The sequence below is a fragment of the Triturus cristatus genome, chromosome 2_2, assembly GCF_964204655.1.
Source record: "Triturus cristatus chromosome 2_2, aTriCri1.1, whole genome shotgun sequence".
Lineage (NCBI taxonomy): Eukaryota > Metazoa > Chordata > Amphibia > Caudata > Salamandridae > Triturus > Triturus cristatus.
In genome coordinates this window covers 461,972,961-461,991,535 of record NC_140582.1, presented here as the reverse complement: position 1 = coordinate 461,991,535, position 18,575 = coordinate 461,972,961, and the positions used below count along the sequence as shown (strand labels likewise).

The window sequence follows — 18,575 nt, the reverse complement described above, 5'->3', positions numbered from 1 at the left end:
TTCTTCTAATTTTCAAAATACATTCCTTCAAATTGGTCCAAGTACAGTGTTGTATATCTACCTGGAAAACTACTGCTCCAGACAGGAGAGATCAAAATAGAGCATAACTATTGCATTAAGGTGAATGTAAACGTTTCTTCAATGATGCGCACACCCTTAAAGTAAATATGCCTTCATGGTTTTATCCACAATAATTTACCAAAACACTGTTGGATGCACAATTATCTTTTCCCAAGACGCTGTATCGCTATACATTCTGGTGTGCATCAGTTTGCATGCTTTTTTATTCACTAATGTTCCATTTATGGATAATCTGAACATTTCCTAAACCTCTCTAAATTCATGGGTCTTTCAAATTGGTTTTAATCACTAAAGCAAGGGCAGTGGCACATTGACTTAATGGATCTTCGATTTGATTTTCAGCTTTGGTATTTTTTCACTTGGTAACGGTTTCTGCTTTCTCTACTCAGAACTCCTGTTTGCTGCTGATTTCTAATTTCTTCATTTAGTTTAATTTCCATCAACATGTCATAGCTTTCATTCTTCGTGCTTCAAAATTTGATGCTTCTGTCTTTTCTAAAAGAGAAACTGTTCAACATTTATTTTCTGCACCATTTTTGTTTTCTATTTTTAATTTAGCCTAAATGAATAACCAAGTATCAATTTCTTTTCACAATCAGTTTCCAGAGGAGACAGAAGTTGACCTTTTGTCCGTAACCATTGATGGTCCATCATCCCATTACTCACCATTTAGTGAAGCATCAGGCTCAGTGTTCAGTTCACCTAATACTCCAGTAGTCTTCTCACCAAGCGTTCCCTTCCAGCCCGAAGAGGCAAGGCGGGAGGAGACATCGTCCTCATCCAGCGAAGAGGATGAAGAGGAACACGAGAAGGAGAGATTGAAAGTGTTTATGAGCAGGAAACCACAGTAAGTGGTCTGTGGCCTAATATGTTCTCCTAAGTTGAACACCTTAAAACAAATAGTAATATCTGTTAACTACCCACAAGTGTGTAGTGCTTATTTGTCATAATCACATTTCTAGTTTGAATTCTTATAGGAGAGTATGCATTTTATATTGTGTTACTAGAAACTCATCCAGAAGCAGATAGTTTACTTATGTATGTCCAGGGTTAACATCCCTAACACCAGCTTTCAAGCGTTAAAAAATGGCTTGTGTTATATTGGCTATCCCATGAATTGCTAATTTACTTGCATTCTCTGCTACTTCGGATAAGTGAAAAGGGATGCTAACATCCACTTGACTGACTAGTTCTGTGGCACTTGGGTGATTAATTTCCTCAGCAGACAGTGGTTGGTTACACTTTTCTTAGCATCAGATGACAGTCCCACAGCCTCAGGTTTTCTCCTAAACCCTTGTCTTTAAGCTAGTTATGTAAATGGATAATAAATAGCAAATAAATAAGTGACTGTGGTAGAGTGAGCCAGGAGAGGAATTTTAAGGTAAATGTACCCACTTGGAATGGCAATTAATAGTTTGTGTATTTACTGAAGTTATACACTGCATTGCTAATATCTTCAACAAAAATTGAAGCTATGAAATATGATGTGTTAATGATATTTTTAGACTTATTTACCTACTGACTCTCCTCCAAGACATATCACGTCCCTCCATGAGACCCATCAGATAGGTTGGACATAGACACCGAAAAGTATATTGGCATAGCATGAAAGAAGTTAACTTCTGAAGCCTGAATGCATGCCTCTTTATGCAGCCTGACTGCATGCCTCTTGATCGTCTATATGTTGACTTTGTTACAAATGGTGATACAGAAGACAAGGACCCCAAGAAGGATTTGCTTACTAGAGCAAGTTAATTTGTTAAATTATCGTTCAACCTCTTATCCCCTCAAATCGTTCGTTAAGCAGCTGTAATCCTGAAACTGTTGTTTGCACTTTGAGTCATAGAGCTAAGAGTCAGACATTAGTATAATGTAGGCATAAGAGTTTTCTCTAAGTACATATAGGCCTTGACTTGTTCATCTGAGCCCCGAAAGGTGCCTTCATAGCTGTTCAATTTCCCGATGAATTTAAACATTTTTCCTGACATCTGATGCAACCTGACTTGATGTGCCCTGGGTCCCTGCCAATCAGGTTCCCAGGGCCTGTGTTCTTTCCCAAGACGGTACCTTTGTATCCACAATTGGCACCTACCTGGCCACAGGTAAGCCCCCTGTAACATGTACAATGGGTACCAAGGGCACTGTATCCAGGGAAGGCCTCCATGCGCTGCAGCACATATTGTGCCACCCTTAGGGGCCTGCACCTTAAACACACACACACACTGCCACTTTAGGCTGCGTGTTTTGGTGCAGAGAGAAGTAAAGATTTGACATGGCACACATCCCTGTGTGCCATGCCTACAATCCACTGCCTAAGGCCTACAGTGTCTAAGTCCATTCTTAGATATTTGGTCCCACCACCAGACAATTTTCTGGACCCCTGGGTAGAGAGCCTCCGCTCTCTGGGTCCAGAAACAAAGGTATCCTGAGTAGAGGTGTCATGTCTACTCCCCCAGGATGGGTTTGGTCCACGAAAGGGGAAGCATCAACAGTCTGCCGCCTTTGGATGCTGTCCCTGCCTTTAGCTGCCCCCCAGCAACTGGCTCCCACAGGTTCTGACCCTCATTTTGGGCAGACGAATCAGCTGGAAATCCAAGTTAGGAAGAAAGGTGTACCCACCTATGCCAACCCCACCCCTCAGGTGGGGAAGGCGAGGTGAAGCACACATCCCAGTCCCCTCCATCTTGAAGATGAGGGGACTTGGCCAATTAGGAAAAGGCTTATGCCCCCTCCCACTGCAGGATGGCATAATAGGGGATGTTCTCACCCCAACAAAGGGACTCATTGGTCCCGACCTGCGCACCCCTTTAACGCCCCTAAATCAATTCTTTATGGGCGACCCTGGACCTTGCCTCCTCCGATTCGAGGAAGAAAGAAGGACCAAAGAACCATGCTGAACCAGGACGAAGAAGAGGACACCAACTGCCTTGGCCCCAGCCCTACCGGCCTGTCCCGTCTACAGCCTGACTACAGCAAGAAACCTGGCGAGTACAGCAGCCAGCAATCCCCAGAGCCCGGAGGCCTGCCCTGCGACCTTCCTACAGACTCTGTCTCCCGTGAGCACCGGATTTGCTCACTGAAAGACTCACCTCCAGAATCCACGATTCTGCACCCGACGCCCACGGCCTGAGTTCGAGTAGCCCAACGCCCCAAGGAGGTCTCCACAGCGATCCTGACCTGGAATCTGGTGATCCTCGACCTCCTTCATGACTCCTGACGACGCCTGCAGCCTCAACCTGAAGGGTCCCCCGACCGCTTTGCGAGCTGGTAGGAAAAGCTCGACACCAGAAGATCACCTTGTACCAGACGCCCCACGGCCTTGGGTGGCCCAAGCGATGGTGTCCAGGCATCCCCCAAGATCCCAACTTACCTCTCCAGCCAGTGTACGCCTTCGGGAAGCCTCCCTGCCCGAGCTTGCAGCAACTTTCTGGAACCGAAGGTCTCCATTTGAAACCTGAGGGTTCCCGACGTCTGACTTGCACCCTGCACCCAGCCGCCCCATTGCAGCTGGTGGTGTAGCTCCTGTGCTGGTCGTTGGCCCCTGGAGTGCTGACCTCAACTCCAGGAGCTCGGCTCCCACAACAGAGTGGCCTGCTCATCAGCAGATCCTAACCGAAGGCCCCCTTAGCCCCATACAACATATAAGATTTTGGGCCTAAAATTGTTGTGTGTGTGGAACTTCTAAATGTATGGAGAAAAGTGAATTCAATTCCAAAGTTCTACCTACCTTGTATGTAGAACTCTTAGGGTGTGGTATCCAGGCATACCACCCCAGTACTCAAAGTAATATACAGTAACTCAAAAGTAATCAAAATATATTTACTGTATGATACAAATTGCATTTAAAAGTGATTCAAACCTGTAAGAATTGTTTCCAAGCACAATTGCATTTCCTTGAACAGTTATGCATTTCGAAAGTTTTATTTATTCACCTGTGCCAAGTCCTGCTTGATTCTGAAAATAAAACCTAAGTATATCTTTTTTTATACTTACCTAATTGGTCTGGATTCTGTCTCTGAGTGTGTGTATCAGTCCTTGATTAGGTGAATACAGTAAGTGCTTAACACTCACACTGGTTAAGCCTAACTGCTTGCCCACACTACCACAAAGAGAGCTGTTAGTACTTCCCTAATTTAGCCTCTGGTAACTCCCTGGACTCTGTGCATTCTTACTTTGGTATAGTGTATACAGAGCCAGCTTCCTAGAGGTACTCATTAATTTACCTAAGGTCATCAACATTTATTAGCAATGATAATTTAAAAAAACAACTTAATTTGCAGACAATGATGCGGTCTTCTTAATGTAAGAAGGCAAATCTGCCAAATACAAATCAATTCGATTGGGAGCACACCTCCTTGTTTGAGACCATTTGCTAGAACTATACAGTACATGTTGGCTCCTGAGGATCGCAGGTCCACTGTTAACCAGGTGGCATAGTTAAATCTCTGGATGAGAGAGAGAAGAGCTCATTCTATCACTAAACGACCAGTTTAGCCCAATGACAGTATCTACTAACTTTATCAAAGACACTGTAGTAGTCCGCTAGTCAAGAATATATATTTTTTCCTAATGGATACTCTTTAAGCCAAATAACATTATGCCATGATGCTATTACTTGACTGCAATCTGAAGTACTTGACGTGTTTCAGAGGTAAGATACCCTTATTTTCAATCTAAGTCAACGTATTTAAAAAATAATAATTTTGCATATTGTTTCCGTTCACAATCGGGGATCCATCAGGCAAAAATAGTCTGGATTCGATTTAGGTTCCTTTTTATGAATTGAAATAAGTTTGTTGCTGGACCAACTTGTTGTAGAGTCCCTTTTCACAGGATCATTTTAAGCAAGAATAGTTAAATGGCCCAAAAAATCTACATTCAATTTTAACAAAGCAGTCGTTATGCTGTTAGGACCAGGAGCTTTGGCACCATTAGAGCATTAATTTGCTTTACAAATTCAGGTCTTAAAATCACAAACTGTGGGGCATGGCCCTTATTATTAGAGTATGTATTGAAGATTGAGTTGGCGACTGTTCACCTCCGGTGAGGCAGTGCACAATGGGCATATCGCTTGGGGACAGGATTTGTTGCACTTTGTTTATGCCCGGTCGACATAATGTATATCCAGATATGAAGGCGGACTACTCTGACATCGCTACTATCTTTGCAGCCTTTGCCGAGATCTATGGTCTTTGCATTAACTGCCAAAAGTCCTGTCTGTTTCCCCTACATCTGAATGCTGAGAAATCTGGTTTAGATGTGGGTGGCAGGGCGCTGACCTGGCAGCCACAAACGTTTAGATACTTGGGGATCCAGATTTACTGTGATAAGGGGTCCTTCTTGGATGGCAAACTTGGTAGGGCAGTATCAGGAACTAGTAACCAGGTTTCTTTTAGACGTACCTTTCCTCTGTCTGTAGTGGGTAAAATAGACTCTACAAAAGGGTTAGACTCCTTCGCCTGCTGTACTATTTTGCTAATTTTACCCTCGCTTTGCCGGCCTCCTTCTTTTGTTCACTGGACGTACTGCTAGGCGATCTCATCTGGTGCAGCAACTGTGGTAATGTTTACCTGTCCAAACTGCACCTGCTCACGGTGAAGGGTGGCTTAGGCTCACCCGATTATGAGCATTACTATGTGGCATCTCAGCTATTGTGAGTAAGCTGGTGGTTTGCACAAAGCCACTTCGATGGTACTTCCTCAGTTCACCCTTCCTGGCATTTGAATGAACTATTGCACCTTTTCCACCTCGTGCAGGCTAAGGCTCCTGTTGCTCCACACCTGCTCTGAATGGAGTTTCGGTGCTTTTTTAGAGTTAGATATGTTACACCGCTCTCCACTACACTTCGACCATTCCCTTGTTGGGATCTCTGGGCACAGGATCCTTACTGTCGTCTTTGGCACTAGAGGGTTCGCGGGCTGGGAGGGTGATGACACTGGGTGACCTTTTCAACAATGGTGTCTTAGTACCCTTTAACAAACTAATTGAAAATTGTGATGCCCTTGAAGGGCAATTCTTGACACATCACTCACTTGTCCATGTGTTATGGGTATGTTAGAGCATCAGATGTGCGGAACCTCCATCTCTTGTGCAATATCTTCACACTGTGGGAGGTGGCCTTATCAGTTTGTTATCCCGGGCTCTCAGGGAACACAGCCAGACTTCCTTGGCTGGCTCGGCGGGAGATGGGAATCAGAAATAGTGACCCCCTCCCTGATCAGGAATGGGATAGGATGCTGGCTTATCTAGCTTCTGTCTCCAGGAACTAATACAATTTGTACATAGAGCCTGCTTGACTACGGTGAAAATTAATCCTTTCAGCTGGGGTGGAAGTCATCTGTCCCCAACGTTACGCTCCTGATGCTGATCGACACCTCAAGCTGTGAGCGTCCATTTCCCAATATTGAGCTGCAGTTACCATTCAGCTTGCGCATCTGACTGAGTGAGCCTGCCCCATTTCAGAGCTGGGAGGCTTGCGCCTTGGGCATTTTTCCTGTACACTGCGAAGATTGAAACGTGCTTCCGCATCTGCCCTTGGTTCTGGCCAAGCAGATCATCTTGTGCCATTGTATTGCTCCTCAGCCCCCTGCTCCGACAGTGTAGGAGTGTTTGCTCTAGGTCTGCGCTGTACCCAAGAGCATTGCTTTGAAAAGGGTGGAGACCAGTAGCTTCTGGAAAATTTCCATGGAATTGGACGCCCTTCTGTTCAAGTTCCAGGGGTTGACCTTGTAAGACTCTGTCTCCTTAGTCGCACCCTCCTAAATCGACTGAGGTGCCACTTCTCTGTTTATCCTACTTGCTTGGTGCAGCCCAATTTATGTGCTTTTCTTTTCCTATTGACAGTCCTTGTGTGCCATCTTCTGCTCTTCCTCAATAGGCATTTTCTATGTATGCTGCTTCTGAAGCACACATGACCTTACACTCTGCCTTTGCCTTTTGAAGATAGGGATGCTAGACACCTCACTTCCTGCCCTACCCAACAAGCCTGCTTTGTTGTTGCTCCCCAGTATTTCACCCCTTTCCTACCCCTTTGTTGCCTATCTATTTATTATTCTCGGATTTGCCTTCCATGTTGTAAGCATTGTAAGTACAATAATGCAGAAGCTCTGCTATTGGCACTCTGGCATTGGGTGTTAATGTTGTCATAAAAACCAATAAAAACACTTTAAAAAAGTGTGTATATTAAGACCTGTATCTTTACCTTATAGACTCCGCAATACGGTTGTACTATATTAATATAATGCTACAATCAACTGTTCTTTTAGTGTCCTTCATTGCTTAGACAGCTACAGGACCATAATTCTCAGTCGTTATTTACTTTAATTGCCATCATAGTTTTTTTGATCAATTCTTGTAGATGAGCTTGGCTTTGGTAACACCATATCTATAGTTTTTCTTTAGTTGTAGATAGGTAAATTTATATTTCCGTAGGATGGATGAAACTGATTACTATTGGCTTAGTTAACTCATTATACTAAGGTTACATTGACATGCCAAGACGAATGCGCCAATAAATGTGTCTGCCTCTCTCATTACAAATGGCCCAGTCCTATATCTGTGGTAACTCGTGCATATAGGAATTATACGTTTTGCATTTTTTATTGCACCTGATTCATAGCTGGTGCAGTAAAAACTGCATGTCTTGGATACATTTCAGCAGGCGGAGCATGCTGGTATTTACCAGGGTTAAAAATAGCCAGTAAATATTAGGATATGCAGACTTTGGTGAGCAAAGCCTATTTAGGCAGGAACACGTACTTTAAGCGATAATTATCACAAATGATAAATTCTGTACATATCAGAATCTGTGTTTGTGTGTGATGATTATTACATATAAAATAGAAACAACTAGTAATGAGGGCTTAATTGTTAACTGTCCTTAATAGGGATGTTTTACTTATTTAATGAGGCTAACTCTGTTTTCTAGGCTTAATGATCACTTACAAGGTTGACCTTGAAGTAAAAACCTTGAATCACGTAAACATGTTCACAATCAATAAATGTACAGTCAAGACATTATTCTGCTTAGTTTTAGAGAAGCGTTTATATGAGCTAGAAAATCTTTTTACTTCTCCTGTTAAGAATCGAACATAAAATTGAGATTATTCATTTAACAGTTGCCTGCCCCTTTTAAAATGATTTTTTGTTTTGCGAAATTGCTTGAGGAATGTTATATACTTAGTATGTTACAGAAGTAATATTTAAGGAATTTCATTAATTCTTGATTCATTCTTGAGCATTAGGGTACTAATGTCAGTGGTAACAATAAAATAGACACATTTATTTATCTTTCATTGAATGTAAATCATTTACTAGTACAATATCCCAATGTTAAGTACACATTGCAGGCAACCAGAGAAGTCATTTTTCAAAGGAGCAAACCCTTTAATGTATGCTTTTTTTACATAAAATGAACGGAGAAGTGTCTTTACCAAGATTCATAGCAAAAGCAGTGATCAATATACCTATCTGATAGACTACTAGCCGCAGATTCCTTAACGTAGAATTATCCCCAGGCATGAGACTGGATCCGGAAAATTTTTGCTACAGCATCTCTGGGCGCCGAGGGCGGTACCACGTGACCCCGCTCTGATGTCATCTGCGGACGTGACGTCAGCGAGGTCACATAAGTCCCACCCTGGCACGCTGACGTCAATTTCCTTCTTTTCCGCGTGCAACGCAGATCCGGAGTGTGTTCCCTTGACCTGTTTTCAGGCCTATTTACCGCCTTTGGGCTGGGAACAGTGTGCGATGCCTTTGGGCTTCAAGACGTGTGCTTCTTGTACGCGTCAGATGTCGGCGACGGACCTTCAACCTATTTGTAAGTGGTGTTTGGGCGAGCACCATGATTCTACGGACTGCGAAGCTTGTCAGCATCTTAAACCGAAGTCCCCGTGGGAGCGCCGGATGAAATTGCTTTCGGCCCGCTTGTCCAGGTCGGTCTCGTCGCAACGTCCGTCTCCTACCTCGGAAGGGTCCAGAGGCCGCCGTTTCCGGCTGCGGCATGGTCCTTCACCGAGGCCCCACGGGCTTCGTTCGCCTGCCGGTAAGTCCCGCAGCTTGCCACTGAGGCCCTGTCCTCCTTCTGCTGAGGGCGCGGGATCCTCTCTGAATGAGCGCCTTCACCCATCGCCACTCTATCTGCCGTTTCCTGTCGTTGAGGTGACAAGGGCCCAGATGAAGGCCTACGCTACGGCTCTGCAGGCTTCTTTGGCTCCCCCTCCTCTTCCTGAGACGTCCGTGGATTCCTCGCCATGCGCAGGGCCTTCTGCGGACTCCCTGGCAGCGACAAGTTCGGCTTCAGGTTTTGGAGGTGTGGTGCCGTCGAGGTGCGGCCCTAAGGGGTTCCCCTCTTCGGCCCACGGCGTCCCGGCCTCGCCGCAAAGCCCCACGGGGTTCCCTGCAATGTCGCAGGAGGTCGCTGGGACTCAGGGCTTGTCCCCGAGTCCCCCTTGGTCCTCTGGGCAGCCGGCTGTCTTCCCGGGGGTGGAGCCGACGCCTGTCCAGCGTCGTGAGCTTTCCTCCCCAGCCCTGGCGGCGGTGCGGGTGGAGGCCAGGTCCCGGGGCACCTCCCCGGGCCCCTCTCGATCCTCGGCGCAGGCGGCTGCCTCGTCGGAGGTCGTGCCGGTGCCTTTTCGCCACCGTTCATTGGCCGCTTCGGCTCCGACCCCTTCTCTGATGAGGTACGTGGTGGTGGCCGACCCGGTGCCCCTGGTGGACACTTCGGCGCCGATCGGGGACTCACTGGTGCCGGTGGTGGATTCCCCGGCGCCGCCCCGACTTCAGATCGTAGACTCTTCTCCGGATGTCCCTTCTTCTCCGGAGGATTGTCGTCTCCTTGTCTCCTCTTCATTGGAGACTGGACGCCGCGTCGTTGCTTTTTTCCCGGCGGCTTCCAGTACGGGTTCTACGCCGTCTCCGCGTCCACAGCCCCCGGACCCGCTCTTCCGGTCCCTGCAGTTGTCTGCCCCGCATGCTTCTCCACCTTCTCCGGAGGCCACTCAGGCCCCTCACTCGTCCATGGGTCTTCCATCCTACAGGGGCTGGCCTTTTCTTCCTCCAGCAGGGCACGTGGACGGGAGACTTAGTTTGCAGCCTTCGCCCGCGAAAGATTTGCTTCCCCCCCCCCCCAACCCCCCCCCCCCCCCCCCCACGACGCCCTATGGAGGGGAGTGTGACCTTTACCCGGGCCATTTCCATGGCCACTGGCATTTTGCAAATGGATAATCGAGTCGCTCCACTCCCAACGGACCACTTGTTGGAGGTTATCCACCAGGGCTCTGGTGTAGGGGAGCCGCTTCTCCCATTTGAAGCTTCGCTCCACAACTCTTTTCTGGCGGCCTGGGGGCTTCCTGCTACAGGGGATCCGGTGCCTCAGCCTCTCCTTCACCGCTACCGTCCTACCCCGCACAATCCAGTCTGCTTTTTTTTCCCACCCATCTACCCAGGGCCCTGTCCAGCGAGCTGCTTTTCCCTCCTTGCCTTCGGTGCTGCTCCCGCCGTCATGGGGGCCCGGTGGTTGGACTCCTGGGGGCGTAACATTTTCGCCTCCACTAGTGCTGCTCTGCGTGCGCTCAACATGCTTTCCACGGAGTCCCTTCTGTCTCGCTTCCAAGAGGGTGTCCGGCTGATCTGCGGCACCACGTGCAGGAAGGTCGGGAGTTGGCCACATTTATTCTTCGTTCGGCCTTGGACGTCTCTGATTCTCTCGGCCGCGCTATGGCGAGTTCTGTGGCCCTTCGCTGCCATGCTTGGTTGAGGGATGGCATCTTTCCGGAGAGTGTTCGGGAGCTTCTTTCTGACCTGCCTTTTGATGGGACTCTGTTGTTTCACACCCATGCAGACTCCGCCATTCAGCAACTCCTTGCGGGGCTCCGCCCCACTCCCCCTCCATAAGCTTCGGCTTGTCGGTCCTCCGCTGTCTTATGGGAGGCGTTTATCCCACCTTTCTTTTTGGGGCCTTGCGTGTCGGTTGGCCCGTTTCTGTGCTGTGTGCGGCTTGGAATGCCTTCAGGGTCCTTCAATTGGCCCCTCTGTTCTTTGTGGTGAGGGATTTTGGCTGTTAGTGCAGCTGTATAGGTCCTCAGGTTGGACCCTCTGTGTATTTTTGGCTGATTGGTAAGCCATCTGTGGTGTTTTCCATAGGTCTTTTATGTTCTTGACCTCTGCTGCGGGTTTCCTTAAGAGGTGTTTCCCTGTTTTGTTTTGGGACGAGTCATGCCCTAGGTTGGGTACTTGTTGGCTATTGTATAGCTCTGTCTTAAGCTGGGCGGGTGTGGATACCTTCTCGGTTTCCTTGCGTTTTCCTGGCGTCACTGTATACCGCTTGGTGCGGTCTCTCTCTCTCTCTCTCTTTTTCTTCCGCTTTAGTGCGGCTTGCACTGCTCCAGGATCTGTCCCGCTCAGTATCCGATGCTGTTTCTATCCTTCTTCTACTGGGTTTGCCTGTCGTCCTTTTTGCATTCCCTCTTCGGCCTCTGGATCGCCTGACCGATTTTGTCATGCTGTTTAAAGAGTTGTGTCTTGGTGTTTTCATCTTGTCTCCGCCGTTTCGGCCTGGGCCTCTGCCTTATGTTCTGGGGACACTAGGTTGTTCCTGGTGTTCTCCTGGGATCTGGTTGCCGGCTTTCAGTCTGTACTACATGTGTCTCTTTATCTTCTGGCTGGACCAACTTCTCTTCGTGGGCCGGGTGGTGCTCCTGGGACGGTCCTTCTCTAGGGCTTGTTCTGGGATTCCCTTGCCTTTGTCTTCGTCTTGCGCTCGGCTTGTTCTGGGCACGCTGCTTCATAGTATTTGCTGGCTGTCTGCTACGCACATCTGGTAGGCCGGTCCACCTCCGAGGACCTCGGTGTGTCAGTGTGTGCTCCTGCCCCTTGCTTGCTGAAGCTTTGCGCGACTGTGTCTTCCTTCTTACGTCTGCGCTTATCAGCTGTGTACCCGTTCCTTCCTTGTTCCCTGCCTCGGGACGGACACCCGTTCAGCTGTCCCCTTCGCTGGGTGTATTCTCCTGAGGCGGGCTCTGCCTCCGATCCTCCTCTTCTCCTTGGAGTTGAGGATGGTTCTTTTCTTCTTTTCTTCTTTTGATACTTGTTGGGCGCTGTCTGTCCCTCCGGGTTTTCTGGCAGAGGCCCTTTGCTCCTAGGGTAGGCTTCTGGTACCCTGGCCTTCCCTTCTCCTTGTTCTTGCTACTTCTGTTTGGAGGGGGCTGAACCGTCCTTCCTGTCTCTAGGCCACATCCCCTGTTGGGGGCCCTGTGTTCTTCCAAGCTGGTGAGGTTCTCTCGCACCCCTCCTCCCCTCGGGGTATGGCTAGGATATCTATTCTACGTTAAGGAATCTGTGGCTAGTAGTCTCTATCAGATGTACAAGTTACTTACTTTCGGTAACGATTTATCTGGTAGAGATGATTCTAGCCGCAGATTCCTTCACGACCCGCCCTTCCTCCCCGTTCTGCGAGGACCTTTCAGCTTGGTCTTCTGCACTCGCCTCCCTCCGGGTGGCATTTGTCTTCTAAGGGTGCTTTCTTTCTCTTCCTCCTTGGTGGGATGCTTGTTCTCTTTATTGTTCCTCTCCTCCCTTTCAGGTACTTGGACGGTGGGTTAATCTGTACTGTTGCATCCTTGCACCCTGGTTCTTCCAGTGTGGGGCCTACTCATAATCTTTTTCCTTTTTTTGTTGCTTGGGGTTTCTGACTCCTCTGCACTCCTCTGGGTTGGGGTCTCTTGGCTGTGCCTCAGCCCCTCGTATTTTACAGGGGATACGACACTCCTTGCTGGTGTTGTCTTGGGGTGATTGTCGTTCCTCCTCTGTTCTGGTCTTGTCGCCCTTCACTGTTAGAGGTTGTGGTTGCTGACTTTCTGCCATCTGCCCTGACATTTTACTCATGTCTTTCTGTCTCCAGGGGGATATCGCCTTCGCTTGGCGGAGTTGCTTCTCGGAGCAGTGCTCTCCTCCTTCCTTTCCATGACTTTCAGTAATGCAGTGCTTGGTACGGTCCCTCATGGTGCTCTTCCTCACCATTCGCTCCTTCCCAGTTTTGTTTGTGATGGCTCCGCGTTGTGGCGTGGAAAAGTTCTCCGAAGAAAACTGACGTCAGCGCGCCAGGGTGGGACTTATGTGACCTCGCGGACGACGTCAGGGCGGGGTCACGTGGTACCGCCCCCGGCGCCGCACAGAGATGTTGTGGCAAAAGTTTTCCGGAACCAGTCTCACGCCTGGGGATAATTCTACGTTAAGGAATCTGCGTCTAGAATCGTCTCTACCAGATACATCGTTATCGAAGGTAAGTAACTTGTACTTTAGGTGCCCTCGTCAACTATGAACTACTAAGCGCGCTTTCACTGCATATGAATTGTGTTGCCTAGACAAATGTATTGATAAACAGTGATATTCCAAGATAGTAGTTTCCAATTAACTCTTATTTGTTGAATGCTCAAATACATTGTTAGCATTTGCCTGGCATGAGGAGGATATAGAAAGTTGGGTAGTCTAAGTCACTCGGTAATAATGGATGGCCAGAGATAAAGCTAACCAGTTACAATTTTGTTCCCCACAGTAAGTCTGCAAATGAAAGTTCATGGAATGGATAGATACACTTTTAATTATGTGATTGATTGCGGTTGCAGAGCTGCTGGGTAATACCACGACCTTAATTTATCCTTGTATAGAGTTGCACGCTTAGTAATACTTTCTATTTTTCAACTCTACATAATAGTAAGGGATTCAGCTCTGCCCGTAAAACCTCAATTAAAACCAAAATAGCCATGCTTTGTAAATCTGATAGAGACTTCTAGCTGCAGATTTCCTACCTTTGAATATATTCCAGGCGTCATACTGAATCCGGACGTTTTTTCGAGCAGTACCCCTGCAAGCCAATAGGTGGCGTAGTTCGGCTCCACATTGGTTTAATCCGCACAGGAAGTGATGTGCAGTGTCACCTTGGCCTTCTGACGTCAGTTCTTTCCCTTGCTTGTCAGATAGCACTGATCCGTTAAGAGCTACTCTCAGTTGCTTTTATCCTGACTTTTGTTGAAGTTCTATTCGAGAGATTCTCTCCTGGTTGACAGGGATGTCCCCAAAGAAACCTACTAGTTTTAAACCATGTTTTGCCAGTCACAGGCAGTTTTCTGTGGCAGGCTCACACTCGGTTTGTCTGTGATGCTTGGGAAGGAACCGTTAAACCAAGACCAGCAATGACTGCCTTGGCATGCACCTGAAGGTACTGAGGGAGCATTCCCTCAAGCTCCTCACCACCTGATGTCGGACGGCCCACGTGACGTTCAAGATTCCGGTCATGTGAAAAGTCCCAGGACCGTTCGTGGAGCTGCCAGGTGCGGCAGTCTTTGTCTTGTTTGAAGTTGTCTGGTAAGTCCCATTACAAGAATAAGTCCAAGAACTCGAAGAGAACTTTGACTTCACTGCAAGCGTCTAAATCCTCGAACGAGGCACAGGAGTGTTGGTACTGTGCTTCGGCTGAGCCTGAGACAGGGTCCACTCTATGCTTCTATAAAGACCCGGAGGCACCCTCGCCCAGCTGAAATATTTTTGTGGGGCCATGTGCGTCATATTTGGGTGACCCAGCCCTCTGGAGTGCCTTTGGGCCCTGCATGTTTAGGGGGACCCCCACTAGAACCCCGAACGCAGGTTCGCCCTCGGCGCCAGTCAGGCCCCTTGGATTCAATGTTTGATCCAGAACAGCGCCGCTCGAGCGAGACCTTCCTCATCGCCTGCTTCAGTACAGACGTTCCAGACACCCCACTACAGCACCATCCCCATTGTCATTCGTCATTTGCGACTGGGAACATGCCCTCCTGGTTGGAACCAGTGCCTTTTACATTCAACTGGCCTAGAGAGGGTGAAGATACCATCATCCTCATGATTACACTGAGGTCTACTGGTATGAGGAACTGGTGGATGCCAGTGGGTTAGATACCTCTCCGGACACTGGCTTGGTCTCTCCTTCTACTGTGGTTACAGAGGAGGGTGCCTCATCCGCTATGCTGGTGCTTAGGCTGAGGTCTTGAGCCTTCAGTTGCATTCAGTGGCAATCAAGACAAATGTCTTGACAGAGGTGCTTCAGTCAGGAGTTGCCCCATCTGAATTGTCACTCCCCTTTAATGAAGCCCTTACCGATTTCCTACTTGGGGCCGGTCCAAGTCCTGCACAGGGGCTCCTATACTCAGGACCAATGCCCACCACCAGCACCCCACTCCTGGGTACCCCAGTTTTCTCACCCAGCACCCCACCACAAAGAGCTTGGTGGTCCAGGCCTCCACCTCTAGTGGCTGATGAGGGGTGTTACCCCGAAACCGGTCCCAGGATGCTTTTTTCTGGTCCAGGGAAGACCTGGCTTGGCAGTTCGGCCTGGACTGTTCTCATAAGGAACAGGGTCAAGACTGATTTGCATATGGCTGGGTCTGAACTGGGGTGGCGAAGTGAGCTAAAGAACGATGATGGATTCAACCCAGATCTGTGACTGAGGGCGAGAGTCTGAAACGTTTCAGCTCTCCGTCCATTCCTAATATGGCCAACAATCCTATTTGCACAGCCACATTACTAGCAAGTGAAAATATGCATCACATACGTCATCTCCTGCAGCCAACTCAACTTTCTACATCTTATAATGTATGTACTTAACTATCAGACAAACCCCAGTTACTAGGTTCCTTCAGCACAGCCAGTTGTTGCAAGAAGCCAGCCAGTATTAAGAGTATTCCAAAAGGGGAACTTCTCCAAGCCAAACGATAATGCAGCGAGAATAACACTTATCAAATCAAAAGACAGGAAATAATTCAGAGACTGTCTACCCAAGGTTACAACACAATAACGTTACAACCGACTGCAATTAAAATTGACGCATAACTTCTACTCTCCTTATCTACTATAAAGGGGAAAAACATGCAAAATACCCTATTAGATTCATAACAGGATTTAGTGAGTGACACCATCATATTTGCAAAATATTAAAAAAGCACTGCTACCTTCTACACCGTAACGCATCTTTTAGTGACTTCATGCCTCCAACTCCCAGCCACGATTTAGAGGCTAGATATACTAAAAAAAAGTATTTGTAAAAAGTGGTTGCAATTTGTGCACTGACGTTTTTGTAATCCTGTGGTATTGTGTGAAATGACCTATTTGCTAAAAATACATAACTTCAGTGAGTCCCAATGCGATGTACTTCAGGAATATTGATGATGTAGGTCACAAATTACGACCTACTATGATTTGCTGCCATTACAGGGCCATTAAATGCAGCCTGTTTTCGTTAAAGGAAAACTGGATGATTTTTTTTAAAAAAATTAAAAAGTAGAAAAAAATGTTTTTGTCAATCAAAGGGTCCCTGAGGGTTAATGCTACCAGTAGTTTGTAAAATATTTATGTTTTACAACCAGATTACGGTTTCAAACGTTAATACATGTCATAAGGAATTCCTATTTGGAATGGATGCCCCAAACATGCCTTTCGCAAATAGCGATTCCTAACGGTTTCCTTAAACCATTTTGCAATTCGGAAACATAATTCCAAATTGTTAAATGGGTCTGGTACATTCAAAAAATGCATTTGCTTGTTGCACACCTTGTGATTTGTCAAATTGCAGTGTTTGGGACCAGAAAATGGGTTTGTATCGCTGGCCCTAGATGAGCTAGTAAACTCAAGAACTTTCTCTTTCACTCTGAATTCATCTTTATAGAAAAGTGAAACAGACATTTTTTAATAAACCAAAAGGCTTCTTTAGCTCCTGAAGCTGTTCTGTAACCTTGGAAAAATAAAATTATGCTATCTCAATATCAAAATAGACTGTAATTCGAATTAAGCCAGTGGATGAGCTGAAACTGCATCTTTGCAACTCATGATATGCCTGTGTGACTGAGTGTATATTGGCAGCATGCTACTTCAACTAAATAACCTGGATACAGAAACAGTGGGCAAACAGTTATCTTTAATTCTGTTAAAACCATAAAATCACGGATAAAATCATAAAAAATGTGTTGGAAAAAACATTTCAACACATGATGAGTGGTGACTTTAGTATCCATAGTACTCCTTCAAGTCGATGTTATAACTTGTTAGCATGGCAAAACAGCACACATGGTATACATTTTTGGAAACCAGAAGAGTAATAGCAGCCAGACAAAAAAGGGTCGTAAAATGCTAGAGGTAGATTGCAACGTGCCCAAAGAGTATTCAATTTCGAGAACCCGGAATCATTTGTAGACAGCCAAGGATGGTCATAAGTGCAATGAGTAAAGTGCAAATAACATCATACTATACAAAATTAATGGTTATGTACAATAAAAATCCATGACAACTTTTACAAGTAGCTTGCCTTAATAGTAGTCGTGGGAATCGAGGGGTTTGGACTAAAAGTCAGAATGCGTAATCACAATGGTCAGAAGATACTACATCGAGACCCCGTTATAATTGGTTCATTATATTTGTTCTTATACACAAACTCCAGTGTAAGAATTTAGCTACAGCACAAACATACGACTTGATAGTGTCTGAACACAGTAATCTAAGTGACGCATCACTTTGGCTAGTTCCCATTTGCCTACAAATTGGGACTATTCACTGCTTTCTGAGACGCTCATAGCCCAGCCAAAAGAAAAACAAATGTAGGAGTGATTCATCTAACTGGAGGAAAACTGGGTATACAATACTCAAGTCTATATTTGTCTTCAATTTATTACATAAATGCTTAATAGAAAGGGTGCCATAGCGGAACTTGATGTACATTTGCCTGGTTAATGGGACGAGATGTAACAAGAAATCTTCAAACTTGCTTTGATTTTTAAGGTCCAAAGATTTTGAAGTAAGGGTACCTAGATTGTTTCTGCTTACGTCTGTGGCCCAAATATGAGCCCAATATGATTTATTCACACGGGCTCTAGTTAAGAGTTTTATTTGGGGCTTGGTGCCCCAATACCCCTCTAAGCATAGTGATGTCTAGTATGCCTTTAGGTTAGTTATGCATTTTATTTTCCTGCCCTTATCCATGTCTACAATTTCCTTATAGGCACATAAATAACTATCCAAAGCTGGGGTATTCCTCAGTCTCCATCAGTCTAAAATCTAAAATGGGACGTAGTTTTGCCTTGTTTGTAATTGGGATTATGGCTGTGTCCCACAGCAGAGGGAGCACTGGGCTACTCTTGGGTAGATTCAGTAAGGATCTTAACAATATATTTTCGGCAGTTGCTAAGGTTGTTAACCCAGTATGACCTTACAGCTTGGCTCCATAAAGAGCCCTTGCTACTACCTTTGTCTGATACATGTTGAGGGCTGGAGATATCTGCCTTGTGTTTGAAGATGTATACAGCCTTGACACCTGAGAAGCATACTGGCACAAGTTTAGGCTGCTCTTCCTAATTTGGGGGAGTCAAGACATGCTGGATGTTATCCTAATACCCAAGTAATCTGATAGAGACCTAGCTGCAGATTCCTTAACTTTGAATTTCCCAGCGTCATACTGGATCTGGAAGATTTTTCTT

General features: G+C 46.5%; 1 protein-coding gene across 12 annotated transcripts in view; it reads left to right on the top strand.

The window, feature by feature from the left end:
- The window catches only part of BLTP1 (bridge-like lipid transfer protein family member 1), a 1,988,102-nt gene that overhangs the window by 1,480,504 nt on the left and 489,023 nt on the right, over positions 1-18,575 (top strand). For all 12 annotated transcript variants that reach the window (XM_085641559.1, XM_085641555.1, XM_085641564.1 and 9 more), the window contains one exon: positions 681-928. In XM_085641559.1, the coding sequence (XP_085497685.1) occupies positions 681-928 (248 nt within the window). The remainder of the gene's footprint in view (positions 1-680; positions 929-18,575) is intronic.